Source organism: Pristis pectinata, chromosome 5 (genome assembly GCF_009764475.1).
Source record: "Pristis pectinata isolate sPriPec2 chromosome 5, sPriPec2.1.pri, whole genome shotgun sequence".
Taxonomy (NCBI): domain Eukaryota; kingdom Metazoa; phylum Chordata; class Chondrichthyes; order Rhinopristiformes; family Pristidae; genus Pristis; species Pristis pectinata.
Window position 1 is genome coordinate 37,332,308 of NC_067409.1, and position 17,933 is coordinate 37,350,240.

Consider the following 17,933-nt stretch of genomic DNA (forward strand, 5'->3'; position numbering starts at 1 on the left):
CAGACCATTCAGCCCAACTGGTCCATGCTGATCAAGATGCCCATCTGAGCTAGTCCTATTTGCCTGCATTTGGCCCATATCCCTCTAAACCTTTCCTATCCATGTAAGTGACCAAGTATCTTTTAAATTATGAAGATAGGCTATATTCTTTTGAGTTTCAAAGGTTGAAGAGTAATTTGATACAAGCATTTAACAGTTTCACACAGTAAACACAGGAAATATTTGGGTCTAGTGGTAGAATTCAAGTGGGAAGACTTAATCTTAAAATTAGAATTACATCTGTAAAGAGTATAGTCAGGAAGCACTTCTTCCACACTTGGAAATCTGGCATTCTCTCTCCCAAAAGGCAGTGGGTCCTGCATCAATTTTCCTTTTCAAATCTAAGTTTGATTAGATAACAGCAAAGAGTAACACACAGCTAAGGAGGTTAATGGAAGTAAAGTGTAGTTCAGTCATGACATAACTAAATAATGGAATAACCTGAGAGGTGGGAGAGCTGCTTCTACCCGCAGAATTCATGGATTAGAAGAATGATTTTAGGAGACAGGGAGTATGTGTAGGGCAGTGAAAGCTGACATTATGAAAAAACAAAATTTTGTTCAGTATCTGATTGATGGAACTGAGTTTTGGACAAGTTGCAAATTTAAAGAGGAAGAATGTAATCCACTCTGAAGGAGCACTGAAATTGTTGCTCTATGAAGCAATGGTGATATTCTGTAAAGTCAAAGAGCTGAATATCAGGGCTCTTTGCAATGGATTGTATGAGGCTCTTAATGCTCACTTCAGTATTGAATAGAACACCAGAATTACATGTAATCTAGTTTAGTGTAAGAAAGCCCAGGAGGGAAACAAAAACGATAGAGCTGAAGACAATAATCTTGGCCCTTTTAGCATTGAGCTGGATATCATTCTATTACATCCAAAGAAATGAATACTCAGTAGGACATTTCATCCACCCTGTTTCTGCCAGTTGATTGCTGGAGCATCCACTGCTCATCCTATTGGATTAATCTGTTTCCATTGTCAGGGAGCAGGTGAATACTGAGCAGATGGTGAGAAGTGTAGAAAAGGAAAACAGGTAAGTGGTAAGGTTGAGGATTGTTCAGAGGCTGGGCTTTTCATGCACTAAATCCTCAAAAGCAGCAAAATGACAAAAGAAGGGAGAGTTGGCCAAGATTTATTAGGGGTGGGTGCAAAGGCAAGAGAATAGAACACTTAAATGATAGGGTACATAATGAAGTCAGAAACTCATCACTCATTAAGATAAATTAAATACGTTTGAAATATAGAATATGAAATATTTCTATATGGTGACTGTGACATGCAAAGAGTATGAAGCAAAGAATTAACTGTACATTTTCCCTTAGAACATTTCTCACAATGTATATAGAACCATAACACTAATCACAAAATTCTAGGTCTATTTTTATCCTCAATCTTTATAGGAAACATCTGCATCAACAGCTGTATCCTTTCTCCAAACAATGAGGAAAAGCACAGTTTGGTATTACTTGGGGATTAAAAACAATTTCTTCCATATATAAAAGTGAAATGCCTCTTGGGTCCACCACAGGGGAAATCTTGGGTCTATCTGTGAAACTTCTTCCATTGGTCTGCACAATAATCTAATCTTATGTTTATCAAATAAACTCGTTTCTGCATTTCACAAAGCAATGTTGGTTAAAAGGGGAGTTCCAGGAAATGCTATCTTTATAGAATTCTTGACATTTTCTCTTTTCTTGAAATTATTGAGACTTCCGACACTCCTGTTTATTATCCAGCTGGATATGTGACACCCACTCTGAGTTCACACACACAGAAACAGGATGATTTAAAATGTTTTGTTAAGGCACCAGAGAGGAAGAAGTACTTGACAACTAACAGCCTTTTACCTTGCAAAATTGGCCTTGACAGCATGCATCTATCAGGGCAACTTTGCAGTGTGAACAAGTCAGGGACATCAAAGGGTCTAAAACCTATTTTTTTTTAAATTACAAAATGACATTACATACTCTTTTAAATTGTTTCTGCTGGTTGTTGGATCAATAATAAGGGAAATAGGAATCAATCAATAATAGGGCATCAACAGAAGGACAAAGAGATCACTCAAAAGTGGTCCATTTAAAATCTTTCAATACCTCCCTCCACCACCCTCTCAGGCAATGTGTTCCAATAAGGCAGTGCATTCCAGATTGTTGCAGGTTATGGTTTCTTCTCTGTACTTGTGCTGGGAAGATTCCTCCAGGTTTCTCCTCCCACAGTCCATACTTTACCACAAAGGCTAATTCCATTCTCAAGAAACAATTTCCCACTTTTCAAAACTGCTGGACAATGAACTTCACTTTGCCAAGCATGAATTCAGAGTTAAACAGAAGTCAATACTTCACCAGAAGCAACAATCAAAGTGGAAACTAACCAGCTAACGGAGCACTGGATAATTATTTGGAAAGGAAGATGGATCAAGAGAAAGGATGTTGTTTGCTCCTCTTTTACAAATCTTGTGCAAGATCTGAAATGAAAGGTATTTTTTGAAGAAAGAATAAAAAGTAGGAAGAACTATTGCTGGCAGGGGAGTGGGTTCAGAAGGGAAGTTGGTTATAGGCCAGGCGGTGAGGCATTGTATGGGCAGAGGGGCAGACTTAAGAAATCTTATCAGGAGCAGAGAAAAATGGGAATGGGAATTGCATCCACCAGGTCCAAGCAATGTAGAGGTGGGAAATGTAATGCTGCTGGTGCTCTTTAGGTTCTCCTGGACATGTGGGTTTGTTTCTTGTTTTCTGGTAAATCAAATGAATTCTGCATTTTGTATTACTATTGAGATCACTTTGGTGAGTTTTACACTGGGAGGAAAGGTCTCAGGACAAATAATAATCAGAAGTTGATTTTCCAAACAAGCTCTTATTTACCTAGGGATGTTCCAAATTGTATTCTTAATTTTCTCGGTGTGAGTAGGTGACTATAGCTTCATTTCAGCAAGGACTGCCACAATATCTGTAACCTTGTTATAGTCATAGTTGTAGAGTCATACAGCACAGAAACAGGCCCTTCAACCCACCCTGCACATGTCGATCATCAAGTACCTATCAATAATAATAGCATTTACAAGCACTTGCATTATGCTCAGGTGATTCAAGTGCTCATACAGATGCTTCTTAAAGGTTGTGAGAGTACCTGCCTCCACCAACCTCTCAGGCAATGTGTTCCAATAAGGCAGAGCATTCCAGATTGTTGCAGGTTATGGTTTCTTCTCTGTATTTGTGCTGGGAAGATGTAGGGGTAATGTAAGCCGTAGGAGAAAGGAAGTATTCCATATGACAATTCCTCCAGATTTCTCCTCCCACAGTCCATACTTTACCACAAGGGCTACTTCCATTCTCAAGAAATCCTTCAGATTTCTCCTCCCACAGTTCATACTTTACCACAAAGGCTAATTCCATTCTCAAGAAACAATTCCCCACTTTTCAAAACTGCTGGACAATGAACTTCACTTTGCCGAGCATGAATTCAGAGTTAAACAGACCTCTAATTTATTTTCATAACTTTCAATTTTCTCAGAACTTACAGCAACTGAACTGACAGCACAGGTTGATTTCCAGTGTATTGGTAAAATGAAATCCAGAGTTCTTTTCCTCAGGATTACTAATAGTTTACATTTGGGGACACCAAGAGAATATACAAAACTGATAAATAGATACATCAAGAGATAAGTAGATTTAACCAGGCAATCTAAATTAATAATCTGGGTCCCTTTCATTGAAAAAGAAATGGTTAAGAAAAAAATATAATAAAAGTTTCCAAATTATGAGGGATTTTGATAAAGTAAATAATGTTAAATGTTGTCCAGTGGTTTGTGATGTGCTCAATAGAAACTATACAATAAGTTTAACATCTCAACAATAGATAGCAGAATGAGGTTAGCAGACTTTGCATGTTATGCAGGAGGTCACTAGGACATGTACAACTGGTGGCAATGAAATCCACAGTCAGCTTTCGTTAAAGAACCAAACAGGTATTTGAAAAAAAACATTCTACCATGATGTGGAGAAAGGGCCCATGAATGGGACTAATGAATAACTATCTCAGGGAATGAAAATTAAAAATCTATACACTCTAGAAATCTGAAACAAAAGCAGAAAATGCTGGAAACATCAGTTTTATGAAACTGCTTCTCTTTACACAGAGGCTGCCCAGCCTGATGCACATTTCCAGCATTTTCTGTAACTGCTTCAGGGAGTTGGAACAGGTTTTATGGGCTGAATGGGCCCTAATCAGCTCTGAGAATTCTGTGTTCATATTTGCTGTACAGTACTTATGACAGTATGTAAGACTCACCCATCACTGTTTATATCAGAGACAGCCACAGTATATCCAAAGTAAGAAGCCATCTGTGGATTAATAATAAAAAAAAATCAGTGGGGTTGCATCAAGGATGCTACTTTTTTTTTAAGTATAAGATGACAATTCAAGTAGCAAGAAGGCAGACACTTCATTCACTAACGAGAAGAATGTTTATTGATAATTGCTAATTGCCTTTGAGAAGGTGATGGTGAACTTTTGCATTCCATGAGGTGAAGACACTCTCACACTCTCACCAATCACCTCGCAATCACCTCTCACAATCCACCAATCACCTCGGACTCCTGTCTCATCGCTCCCCTTCTTCTCTTTATACCGGCCATCTCGCCTCTCCACTCTCAGTTCTGATGCAGGGTTTCGACCTGAAACATCGACAATGCTTTACCACCCACAGATGCTGCTCGACCCCCTGAGTTCCTCCAGCAGATTGTTTGTTACTCTCACAGTGCTGTTGGGTAGGAAGCTCCAGGGTTTGGATCCATGCAGAAAAGTGACAATATATTTCCAGGCCAGGGATATGTGATGACTTGGTGAGGAACTTGTAAGTGGTGGTATCCCATGCATCTGCTGTCCATCTTGTCCTTCTAGATGGTAGAAGTCATGGGTTTGGGAGATGTTGTTGCAGTAACCTAGGCACATGGTAGACCATACACATTGCAGATAGGGCATGCTGATGGAGGAGGGAATGAATCAACCAGGCAGTGTTTTCCTAAATGTGTTGAGTATCTTGAGAGTTGCCGAAGCTGCACTCATTTAGCCAAGTGGAGATTACTCTATCATATCTCTGTCTTGTGCCTTATAGATGGCAGAAAGTCTGGAACTGAGAGAATTGCCTCAGGATACCCAGCCTCTAACCTGTTCTTGCAGCCACACTATTTATGCATGCTGGTCCAATTAAATTTCTGGCCAGTCATAACCCCCAGAATGTTGATGGTGGGGATTCAGCGAGGAATACCTTGAGAGACTCCCACAGCTAGGTCCTGTGGTCAAGTAGATTGACCTCCTACAACCATCTTCCTTTTGGTGAGAATCCACCCAGTGAAGAGCTTCCTCCTGATGCCCACTGATTTCACTTTTACTAGTGTACCTCTATGCCATACTTGGGGAAATGCAACCTAAGGCTCAAGGGCAGTCACCCTCACCTCACCTGTGGAACTCAGCTCTTTGATCCATATTGGGGCTGAGCGTTCTTGTTGAAGCCACACTGAGCAGGTGCGTGGGTATCACATGATAGCACTCTAGATGACAGCTTCAGTACTTTGCTAATGACTGAGAATAGACTGATGGTGCAGCAATTAGCTGGATTGGATTAGTTCTGCTTTTCCTGGATTAGACATTCCTGGATAATTTTCCACATTGTCAATGTTCAGATATGAGCGGGCATAGCCTTAGGGTGAGAGGGGGAAAGTTTAAAGGAGATTTATGAGGCAAGTTTTTTTTTTTTTACACAGTGAGTGGTGGGTGCCTGGAACCCGCTGTCAGGGGAAGTGCTGGAAGCAGATAAAATAGCAATGCTTGAACAGCATTTAGACAGGCAGGGAATGGAGGGATATAGACCATGTGCAGGCAGATGGGATTCGTTTGGATTGGCATCATGGTCAGCTTCAGTCTTCAACAACACAGCTGGGAAGTCTGTGACTCCAATTGCCTCCGCTGTATTGAGTGCTCTCAGCCATTTATTGATACCAGATGGAGTGAATCAAACTGGCCGAAGACTGGATTCAGTGATGATGGGGATCTCAGGAGGGAGCCAAGATCGAATATTCACTCAGCACTTCCGAATTACGTTGGATGTTCCAAATGCTTCAATCTTCCCTCTAGCACTCACATGCTGGACCCTGCTGTTGTTGAGGATGGTAAAGTTCTTCCAGCCTCCTCCTCCCATTAACTGTTTAATTGTAGACCATTCATGATTAGATATGATGGGACTTCAGAGCTTTGATCTGTCAGTTGATTGTGGGACTGCTTGGCTCAATTGCATGCTGTTTTATCATGTGTGTAGTCCTGTGTTGTAGTGTGACCAGGTGGTAATGATAAGAGTGAGGAATATGCCAGACCATGAGGTTACAGATTGTAGTTAAATACAATCCTGGTGCTGCTGACAGCTTGTACTGCTTCAAGGATGCCATGGAGACACAAGAGACTGCAGATGATGGAATCTGGAGCAAGAAACAATCTGCTGGTGGAACTCAGCAGATCAGGCAGCATCTGTGATGTTTCGGTTCAAAACCCTGTGTCAGGACTGACAGTGGAGAGGGAAGGTATCCAGTATAAAGAGGAGAGGGAGAGTGGTGAGATGGAGCCAGTATATGATGGATGCCATGATTTTAGTTGCAAGATCTGTTCTGAATCTGTTCCATTTGCATGATGATAATGCCATGCAGGGGGTCCTCATGCGGAAACTGGACTCAGTCTCCAAAAGGACTAATGTGATGGTCACTCCTGTAATATGCCATGGACAGATGCATCACAATAGTTTTACTGGTGAAGATGAGGTCAAATAGGTTTATCTTGAGTTGGATCTTTCACCATCTGTCAAAGACCCAGTCTGGAAGCTACACCATTGAAGACTCAGCCAGCTAGCACAATGGTGATGCTACTAAACCACTCCTTGCAATAGACATTGATGTTTCCCACCCAGAGTACATTCTGTGTTCTCCTATACTCAGTGCTTCCTTCAACTTCTATTTAACATGAAAAGTATTGATTCATCTGCTGATGGAGGACAGTAATCAGCAGGAGATTATTATTTGACTAGTTGATGGAACTTTGCAAGGTCAACTCAGCTACAATGTACCTTTACCATGCAGGTTTTGGGAGATGGCTGTTCAAGCCTAGCGAGGACCCTGGTTGAGTGCTATTTCTTGAGGTCAGGGACAGTTTTAACCTGTGGACTGCTCTCTGTGAATAATATGTGTTGGAGGCACACATAATAAAAGAGGTATCTGACCAATCACAAATTAATTCTCAGCAATTATGAAGAGCCACCATCACCCACAAGAAACAGGGTCAAACATGGCACAGGGCATCATCTACCCTCATCAACAGCTTACATCTAACTGCAGATCAATTCAGTTCTCTGAAACTGTAGTTGACCAGGTTTTAATTAATTAGAAAACACACACACACCTAAAGGGTTCATTAGTTTATCATAAAAGGAGTCAGCACAATATCACTTGGAGTCAGAGTCACAGTGCATGGAAACAGGCCATTCAGCCCACCATGTCTATGCTGACCAGTGGACACCTATCCACATTAATCCCATGGAGAATTAGGGGAGGTATATTCTGATAGTCTGGAGCACATGCATCAGGAAGGAGGAAAAGTTAGAGATATTGATGTACATTAGGGTGGACAAATCCCCAGGGCTTGATTAAATCTATCCCAGTGTGTTCTGGGAAGCAAGGGAAGAGATTTCAGGGACTCTGACGGAGATTTTAGCATCAACTTTAGCCATGGGTGAGGTACCAGAAGACTAGAGAGCTGCTAACATTGTTCCTATACTCAAGATGGGCGGTAGAGATGAGCCAGGAAAGTACAGGCCAGTGAATCTTGCATCAAAGTTGGTGGCACTGTAGATAGCAAGAATTGTTACCCAAGGATACAAAGGGACATAGATCTGCTGGAAAGCTGGACGGAGCAGTGGCAGATGGAATTTAATCTAGACACGTGTGAGGTAATGCATTTTGGGTCATCTAATATTGGCCGGACATATACAGAAAACATATACAGAAAGAGCATTGAGATACAGCGGGACTTTGGGGTTCAAGTTCATACTCCCTGATAATAGCAACACAGATGGATAAGGTAGCGAAGAGAGCAAACACAAGAGACTGCAGATGCTGGAGGAACTCAGAGCAGCATCTGTGGGAGGAATGGAATTGTTTTGGGTCGAAACCCTGCATCAGGACACTTAGCTTCCTTGCCTTCATTGGCAGGGGTATTGAATACAAGAGTTGGGACATCATTTTGCAGTTGTACTAGACATCGACTAGGAATATTGTTTGCAGTTCTGGTCATCACAGGTAAGCGGTGGTGCTAGGCAGAGTGCAGAAGGAATTCACCAGGATGTTGCCTGGAGTGGAGGGCTTCGGTTGCAAGGAGAGATTGGATAGGCTGAGATTGTTCTCACTGGAGCACAGGAAGCTGAGGGGTGACCTTACAGAGGTTCATCAAATTATGAGGGGTAGTGATAGGGTAGATCATCATAGTCTTTTTCTAAGGGGAGAGGAGTCTAAAACTAGAGGACACAGTTTTAAAGTGAGAGGGGAAATATTTAAAGGTGATCTGAGGGGCAAGTTTTTCATGTAGAGGACGGTGGGTATATGGAACAAGCTGCCAGCTGAGGTGGTACAATTACAATGTTTAAAAACATTTGGACAGGAACTTAGATAGGAAATGAATCAGGATATGGGCTAAATGCAGGAAAATGGCATTAGCACAGGTAGGTATCTCAGTTGGCATGAGAAACAAAGGACTGCAGATGCTGGAATCTAGATGAAAAACACAGTGATGCTGGAGGAACTCAGCAGGCCAGGCAGCATCTGTGGAGAAAAGCAGGCCGCCTGCTTTTCTCCACGGATGCTGCCTGGCCTGCTGAGTTCCTCCAGCATCATCGTGTTTTTCATCTCAGTTGGCATGGACAAATCAGGCTGAAGGCCCTGTTTCTGTGCTGTACAACTCCATGACTTTCAGCATTTCCAGCATCTGGTTGCTTCAAGACCTGAACATGTTATGGACACATGAGGAAGCAACTTGAAAAATTCCACGTGTACAAACTGAGAGTGATGTAATGCAAAAGACTATGGAAATCAATCCCACAGTATACCATCTCATGGCTTTTGACATGAAACATAATACACTGATAACATTCTGCACCACGTGAAGGGCTCCCTCACTCTAAAAGCAAATAGTTTTCAAAACTGAAAGTAAACTGAAAGAAGGAAACTATAGCAGAGCAAATAAAAACTAGGTTCATGTATCAGGTGCGTAAAATATCTTTTAATATTCATTTTCAGAATCTGGGCATCATTATAAATACTAACTTTGCCAGTGATGCCCAGATCCCAAGACATGAATAAAGAAAAACATCAGAATAACTTTTGGTTATCTCATTATGATAGACAAACTTCAAGCTAAAAAAATTGTACTGGGAACAAAACATTTGAGCTTGTACTTTATGAGTAAATGGTGCATTAAAGTGATTTCAGGCATATTTTGAAATGTTTGCTGTGGAAATTCCACACACCAGAAAATTGGACCAGGCACTTCCTGTTGCGATTCACCTGAATACCAATGTCATTTCCTCAACATATTTCATGCACATGATGATGCATGTGTGGTGTTGATTAATTACTGACTGACAGAAATTGGATCAAAAGGTACTGACGTGACTTTGTAATCAATTCGCAGTTTAACAGAGATTACATTACAGTGAAAGCAGGATATCATTTTCATTTCTAAAACTTTTTTGCCAACAGACCTCAGTATAAATTGAGGCTTTGTGGACTGATAACTGCATCCACAGCTATGGAGTGTGATTGGCCTGCTGTATGCTGAAGGGTATCTTTCCCGGGACACTCAAACAACCTTACTGCGTGCATGTGCACGTGCGTACACACACACACACACACACACACACACACACACAGAGCTGCCATGGAGAAATCACTTTAACATCCCTGTGTCACTCCCTATGTATGTGATATGCACGGGTCAAGTGGTCAGGTTTTAACATTTCTTAAAGGGAGTGACCCATGATAACTGACTGCCATCAGCACATTGTACTGCAGGGTGCTCTGGACCTATGATCTCTTAAAGCAGGATGTCCCAGTTTTGCAATTTATCTGTGGCTTATCATCTGACATTAAGTTGAATCATAATGCCCAACAACAATGGAGGAAATCCACTTTGTGGCTTCAGTCCCTACAACCTAATACACAAACATTCCTCTTGACCATTGTGTGCTTCCCAGTGTAAGCTGTTCTGCATTTTGTTACCTCGACTTGGAAGTCACTGCATTATTTTTGTTGCCTTTGACGTTATCTACTAGATTTCTAAAATAGTTGAAGTCATTATTATTTTACAATAAAATTCACATTTTTCCAAGTTCTCTGGAAGGAGAAAGTTTCAAAGGCTTCACTAAAATAAACAGACAATGAGCATTTACCTTTTCACCGGTAAAGTTCAGAATAAAAGTCATATCCGTTGCATTTATAATGGCAACCTACAAAAAGAAATGTGTCTATATTGGTCATCCATTCTGGGCAATGCAATCATGATAATAAAAATATGTGCACTATTAACATTTCATCATATTCTTTCTGAGAAATGACAGGTAAACACTGTTATCAGCACATTGTATTGCGTGCTTCTCAGGACCCCATCAAGCATACCATTGTGTTAAGCTGCAGTACATAACCTAGGTGCCTTCCTCCAGGGAGAGAAACAGAGATAGATGGAGACTGAAGTTGTATACTCATAAGTGGCCAATACAATGCAACATAGACAGGTTTCATGATGGATGTTGGTTGTCGTCCTTGCAGACTAAGTGTGTGAGTGTGTGGCATGGCAGAACCACAGAAAGGGCAAAGATACATAATTAGAAACAGCAGGATAGCATGGATTTTCAGTTTGTACAGTTGGCATAGCAACCAGTTGACTGCCTGAAGCCACCATCAGGAGATCCAAACTATTTGCAGATACAGGCCTCATTTGAATAATATCGCTTAGCTGTGAGCAACACCCAGATGTTCCCCTGCAGCTCACTGCTTGTGGGCAGGCACCGAATTCAGCTTGCCTCCACATTGAACCAACCACAAAGTTGGACTGGAATGAGGGAACTAATCCCAGAAGGGTTGGAGCATGGGCCAGCGGACAGAACCAGGAAGGGTACTTCTGATCCTATTGGCCACAGTCAAATAAAAAGGGCAAACGTGGCACTGGGCAGCTTTAAGACACGTTGTTTGCGCTCAGAATAGGCCAAGATGTTGTTCTATTTGGTAAGGGTTAAAATGAGAAAAAAGAGCAGGTGTCCTCAAGCCTGCACCACCGTTTAATAAGAACGTGGCTGATCTGGTCTTGACCTCACTCCACACTCCTGCCTGATCCCCTTAACCCTTGATTCTCCTATAGTCCAAAAACATATCTATCTCATCCTTGAATATATTCAATGACAGCTTCCATACCTTCTTGAGTAGAGAGCTCCAAAGATTCACAAACCATTGTGAGAAGAACTTCCTCCTCATCTGTCTTCATTTAGTGACCTTTGCTCTGTTCATGACTTCTAGATTCCCTCACCAGAAGAACCATCCTCTCAGCATTTGCCTTGTCAAGCCCCCTCACATTTTTAATAACATCACCTCTCGCTCTGCTGAAGTTCTGTGAGTAAAGGTCCAACCCGCTCAATTCTGATAAGACAACTTTTTCATGCAGTAACCAACATAATGACTCTGAGGCAACTATATCCCTCCTTAAATAAGGAGACCAAAATTATCTGCAGTACTCTAGATATGGTCTCACCAATACTCCATACAGCAGACAAAGACTCCCCCACCTTCGGTAACTCACTTTTTCTTTTGATCCACGTCAGAATTTGCCACTTCTGCTTGTCATCATTTTGGCCCAGTGTTTCTTTTAATATTAGTATAGTGCCCAACAACAAATTAGCAGTGAATTACACAGATAAAGAAGAATAATCTGATTCTAACAGCTGTATTAACTCATTTGATCTCATCATTTGAGATATTACCCTCCCCTCACTCAACTTCTCTGGTACTGAAAACTTACTTGATTTGCTATTTCCCAGATCTGATGAAGGGTCTCGGACCTGAAACAGTTTCTATTTCCACAAATGCTGCCTGACCTGCTGAGTGTTTCCAACACTTTCTGCTTTAATTCCTCACTTTTATAATCTTTGCCTCTTGCAGTAAAGGCCAATATTTCACTTGCCTTCCTAATTACTTGCTGTATATATCTGCTAAACATCTGTGTTTCATGTACAACCAGATCCCCTTGTATAGCAGTACTCCCCATTCCAACAATATTCTTCTTTTCAGTCTTATATTCAAGAGCTGATAAAAGCCTCCATTCTGACTTGCTTTCCCCAAGAAATTAATGATAGAATTCAACAGTACTCAACAATGCAAGAAAAAAATATAAAAACTGTTCCTTTACCACAGGAAAGTGAAATTAAAGAGAATTAAACAACTCAATTCTTTTTTTTCGGGAAAAAACTAAAACAAAAGAGTAATACATACATATCCAGCTGCCTGAGCACCTCTTGGAATTCCAGCAACAAATTCTAGTCAAAAGAAAAAGCCAGGAAATTTGAGTTGGCAAACATGGTTTTACTAAGTTAGTTAGAGCTATGTCTTTGTATTTTAAGGAAGAGGAAATGGCTAATAAAGGCATAATGAATGAGTACATGCCTTTGGTGATCAATTAGACCACTTACCTTGTTCAGAGTCTCCTGTGAATTCCCCCACGGCAACTGAGTATCCTGTTAAGAAGATAAATTACCCTCATATGGTCAAATTGCAGTAATTATAGCATCAAAGCACATATTTCATATGGAAAAGCTGCTGAATGGGGTGCCATCCTGGCAGTTACGCTTAGGTCACAGCCACTGGCATTCTACATTGCTAACCGTGGCAGAATGAACGTGGGTTTAGGATGTTTGCATCAAACTACTTTCCATCTGATGAGCTGACCACAACACTTCAAGCTTGAACAAGATATACACACACCAGCAGACACAGACTGGAACTTCCGGTGCTTGCTGCCACCTCCGAAGTGTAAGGCAGCCATTCCCTCCTCACAGCTCTGCCCCTCCAGATGTTGAGTGGGCATGTTTGGATTGGATGCATGTTCCCTCTGAAACAACATCCCCAAAAACTTCTGCTGGAGGCTGTCAGGAACGCACCCATTTCCAGTTTCCATTGTACTTCAGCTGATCCAGGCAGATGCATGCTAGAGGTCCTGTATGCTTACAGCATGAATATATTGGGAATCACAATGAGAACTGATTTTACATAGAAAATAGGGCAGGAGCAGGCCATTTTGCCCTTTGAACCTGCTCTACCATTGAACGCGACCATGGCTGATCATCCAAATGCTATCTCCTCCTCCAGCCCTGTGAATAATATCCAACTCCTTGAATACATTTAACAATTTGGCTCCATCTGCTTTCTTTGGTAGTGAATTCCACAAGTTCACCACTCTCAGGGAGAAGAAACCTCTCCTCATCTAAGTCTTAAATCGCTTACCCATATTGTTACTCTGTGTCTCCAGATCCTGGACTCCCACACTCTTGGGAATATCCTCCCTGCATTTAATTGGTCCACTCTTGAGTATAAGAGTGGGGATGTCATGTTGCAGTTGTACAAAACATCAGTTAGGCCACATTTGGAGTATTGTCTGCAGTTCTGGCCGCCACACTACAGGAGAGGTATGGTAGCAATAAAGAGAGTGCAGAAGAGATTCACCAGGATGTTGCCTGGAATGGAGGGCAGTTGTTATAAGGGGAGAATGGATAGGCTGGGTTTGTTCTCACTGGAACATAGGAGACCGAGAGGTGACCTAATAGAGGTTTATAAAGTTATGAGGGGCATAGGTAGAATATTTTTCATACAGCAGAGAGTCTAGAACTAGAGGGCATGGTTAAAGATGAGAGGAAAGATATTTAAAGGAGATCTGAGGGGTAATTCACACAGAGGGTGGTGAATATCTGGAATGAGCTGCCAGAGGAGCTGTAGAGGCAGATACAGTTATAGTATTTAGATGCATTTAGTGTCATCTAAGGTCCTGTACAATTGTGATATAACATCCCTGTTCCTATATTTAAATACCTTTGCTTTGAAGACCTTTCTAACTGCCTGCTGCACCTGCTTGCTTATCCTCAATAGCAGGTGCACAAGAACATGCAGGTCCTGTTCGATCCCCCCCCCCCTTTCTTAACCTGCCTTCCTATATTGCCACCAAAGTGGACAACCTCACATGTATCCACATAATAATGCATCTGGCATGCATCTCCCCATTCCATCAACCTGCCAAATTCAGCTGGAGCGTCTCTGCATCCTCCTCACAATTCACCCTCCCACCAAACTCCATGTCATCCACAAACTTAGGGGAATTACACTTAATTTCCTTATCCAAATTATTGATATGTATATGAATAGGTGGGGTCTCAGCACTGATCCCTGTAGCACCCCATTAGTCACTGCCTGCCACCCAGAAAAAGCTCCATTTATTCCAACTCTTGGTTTCCTGGTGGCCAACCAGTTCTCTATTCATATCAGCACCTTACTCCCAATCCTATGTATTTTAATTTTGCATGTTAACCTTTTATGTGCAACCTTGTTGAAAGATTTCTTAATGTTTAAATACACCACATCCACTGGTTCTCCCTCTTCTATTCTGTGAGTACATCCTCCAAAAATTCCAGTAGATTTGTCTTGCATGAACCTATATTGACTTTGTCAAATCGTCTCAAACTTCTCCAAAGCCCCTGCTATTACAACTATTATAATAAACTCTAGCATCTACCCCACCAGTGATGTCAGGCCTATAAGTCACTGCTTTTTCTCTACCATCCTTTTTCAAAAAAAATATTGGGATTATATTAACTACCCTCCAATCCACTGGAACTGTTCCAGAGACTCAGGAATGTTGGGAAATGACCACCAATGCATCCACTATTCCCATGGCTACTTCCTAAAGTACTCTTGGATGCAGACTATCAGGCCTTGGGGATTTAGTTGACATTAATTCCTTCAGTTTCATTTTACATTTATCATTTTATTAAAACATTTTGAAACAAATATCCTATAAAATAAGCTTTCTGTTCCACCTCATGTTCACATTCTGTGGATTCCTTCTTGAAGTGTGAAACTGTTCAGTGGAAAAACATTAATGGTGCCAACTCTTTTCCCTGCCTCTTTTTCAATTATTTATTTTTCTTACTTGACTGCTATGAACTGATTGTGTTTTCTCTTGCATACTTCCACTGGAGAGAAGCAGAATGCCAGCAAAATAGGAGAGCTTTGCAACTACTAAATCAGCATCTATATCACAGAACTGAAATCACAATAATAAATGTATACAACAAATAAGTATCTGTGTGTGTATGTGCACCTATGTGTTTTCATCCTATATCTAGTAAGACTTTGATCACTTCAGGGATATGCTCAAAGTCTTCATGAAGACAGACATTGATGATGAAATTCATCACTGCTTTCAATGTGCCAGCACAGACTTTGGTCAACTGAAGAAAAGAGTATTTGAAGATCCTCATATCTGGCACAAATCTCTGCCATCCTATATGATTCTGTGACCTGAACTACCTAGAACAGGCATGCCACAGCACTGGAAAAAATATCACCAACGCTGTCTCTGCACGGTAGCGTAGCGGTTAGCGCAACGCTATTACAGCACCAGCAATCGGGGTTCAATTCCCGTCGCAGTCTGTAAGGAGTTTGTACGTTCTCCCGTGTCTGCGTGGGTTTCCTCTGGGTGCTCCGGTTTCCTCCCACATTCTAAAGACATACAGGTAGGTTAATTTGGGGTTTTAAAACAGGCGGCGCAGACTCGTTGGGCCGGAAGGGCCTGTTACCATGCTGTAAATAATTTTTTTTTTAAAAATCCTCCAAATTCACTGGAAGGACAAACAAACCGACATCAATGTCCTCTTCCAGGCTAATATCCAAAGTAATGAGGCCCTGTTTATTCTCAGCTGGCTACTTTGGGTAGGCCAGGTCATTTGCATGCCTGACTTCAGACTCCTGAAAATGACAGTATGTTGCAAGCTCTCATGGGGCATATTATCAAGTGGACAAAGGGGAAAAATAAAAATGAGCAACGTGTTCAAAGTGTCCTTGAAGAAATGCAATATCCCCACTGACTTCTGGGAATCTCTGGGACAACTCAAAGTGTCAAAGTGAAGAAACATTTGGAATGATGTTCAGAACTTAAAGTCCATGCATCAGGAGCATACAGACACCATGGAAAAAGGGTGGTAGGAGCAACCACCTGTCCCATCGGTCACTACCTGCTCCATGTCTGGAAGAGCTTCATCACCTTGAAATGCCTGTGTGTGTTAAATTATATTTATTTCCAAAAATCTAAACTTACATAGCATGATTTATTTGGGACAATTTGCAAATTAAATAATTTGAGTAAATATATGCAATGTTGACATTGCAAATAGCCTTCGGTTAACTTCCACCAACATAATACTACCCTTTTCTCGTTTAATAAGCAGGCGGAGATAAATGTCTAGACCTGCTTGCAAACCTGCAGATAAAATATGCGTTTCAATGCATATAATTAGAAACTTTGGGTCTTGGTGTAGATTTAGGATGAGACGGGAAAGATTTATAAAGGGACCTGAGAAGCAACTTTTTCCACACAGAAGGTGGTGAGTATATGGAAAGAGCACCCAGGGGAAGTGGTTGAGGCAGGTACAATAGTATCATTTAAGAAGCACTTGGGTAGGTACATGCAGGGGCAGGACTTAGAGGGATATGGACCGAATGCAGGAAATTGGGACTAGCTGGGTGGGCGCTGTGGTCGGCATGGGCTGAAGGGTCTGTATGCATGCTGTATTGCTCTACGACTCTATGACCCTTCTGCTGGTTTCCTCTTATTTATTTTTGTAGCCAAGAATTTCCTTTCTCATTCTTAAATGTACTGCCTATGCTGTTGTCAGTAACAAACTTCTGAATTGTAGCCCCTAAGTTATTGTAAAATAAACATAGACCATCAAAAGGCAGGGGACATAATAATTAGGCCCCATGAAAACCTACCTCCAGTCACTAAAATTCTCATCAACCACCATCCTTTCTTTATCCCCCATGCGGCCAACTTTAACACAACTTTCTACCTTCCCAAGGGCTTTACTTTCTTGATCAATCTGCTATGTGAGACGTCGTCAAACATCTTATTAAAATCTAACAATCTACATTAAATGCTCTATCCTCTTCAATGTCCTCGGTACCTTTTCAAAAAAATTCAATTACATTATCAGAACAACCCATCTCCAAACTCCTGGACTTGAGACTCAGCACCTCCCTCTGCAACTGAATCCTTGACTTCCTGACCAACAAACTGTGATCAGTGAGGATAGGCAGCAACACCTCCGACACGATTATCCTCAACACTGGTGCCCCACAAGGCTGCGTCCTCAGCCCCCTACTTTACTCCCTATACACTCACGACTGTGTGGCCAGATTCTGCTCTAACTCCATCTACAGGTTTGCAGATGACACCACCATAGTGAGCCGAATCTCAAATAATGATGAGTTGGAGTACAGGAAGGAGATAGAGAGCCTAGTGGCATGGTGTCTAAGTCAAATTTATTGTCATATGCACAAGTACATGTATGCATGGGTGCAATGAAAAACTTACTTGCACCAGCATCACAGGCACATAGCATCATATAAGCAGCATTCACAAAAAAAAACATAAATTAAACATATTATACACAACTTTGTTTTACAAGAAAACACAGAACAAAAAAAAAGCAGTCCACTTTAGTGCAAACTGGTCATAGTGTTGCTAAACTCTGGTGATTAGGGTTT

At 41.4% G+C, this 17,933-nt stretch overlaps 1 protein-coding gene across 1 annotated transcript in view; it reads right to left on the reverse strand.

Annotated features, from left to right (window-relative positions):
• The window catches only part of itga8 (integrin, alpha 8), a 213,215-nt gene that overhangs the window by 168,616 nt on the left and 26,666 nt on the right, over window positions 1-17,933 (reverse strand). Inside the window, exons 8-11 of the mRNA XM_052015654.1 lie at window positions 12,812-12,856; window positions 12,615-12,658; window positions 10,526-10,582; window positions 4,333-4,385 (exon numbers count right to left, since the gene is read on the reverse strand). Of these exons, the coding sequence (XP_051871614.1) occupies window positions 4,333-4,385; window positions 10,526-10,582; window positions 12,615-12,658; window positions 12,812-12,856 (199 nt within the window). The remainder of the gene's footprint in view (window positions 1-4,332; window positions 4,386-10,525; window positions 10,583-12,614; window positions 12,659-12,811; window positions 12,857-17,933) is intronic.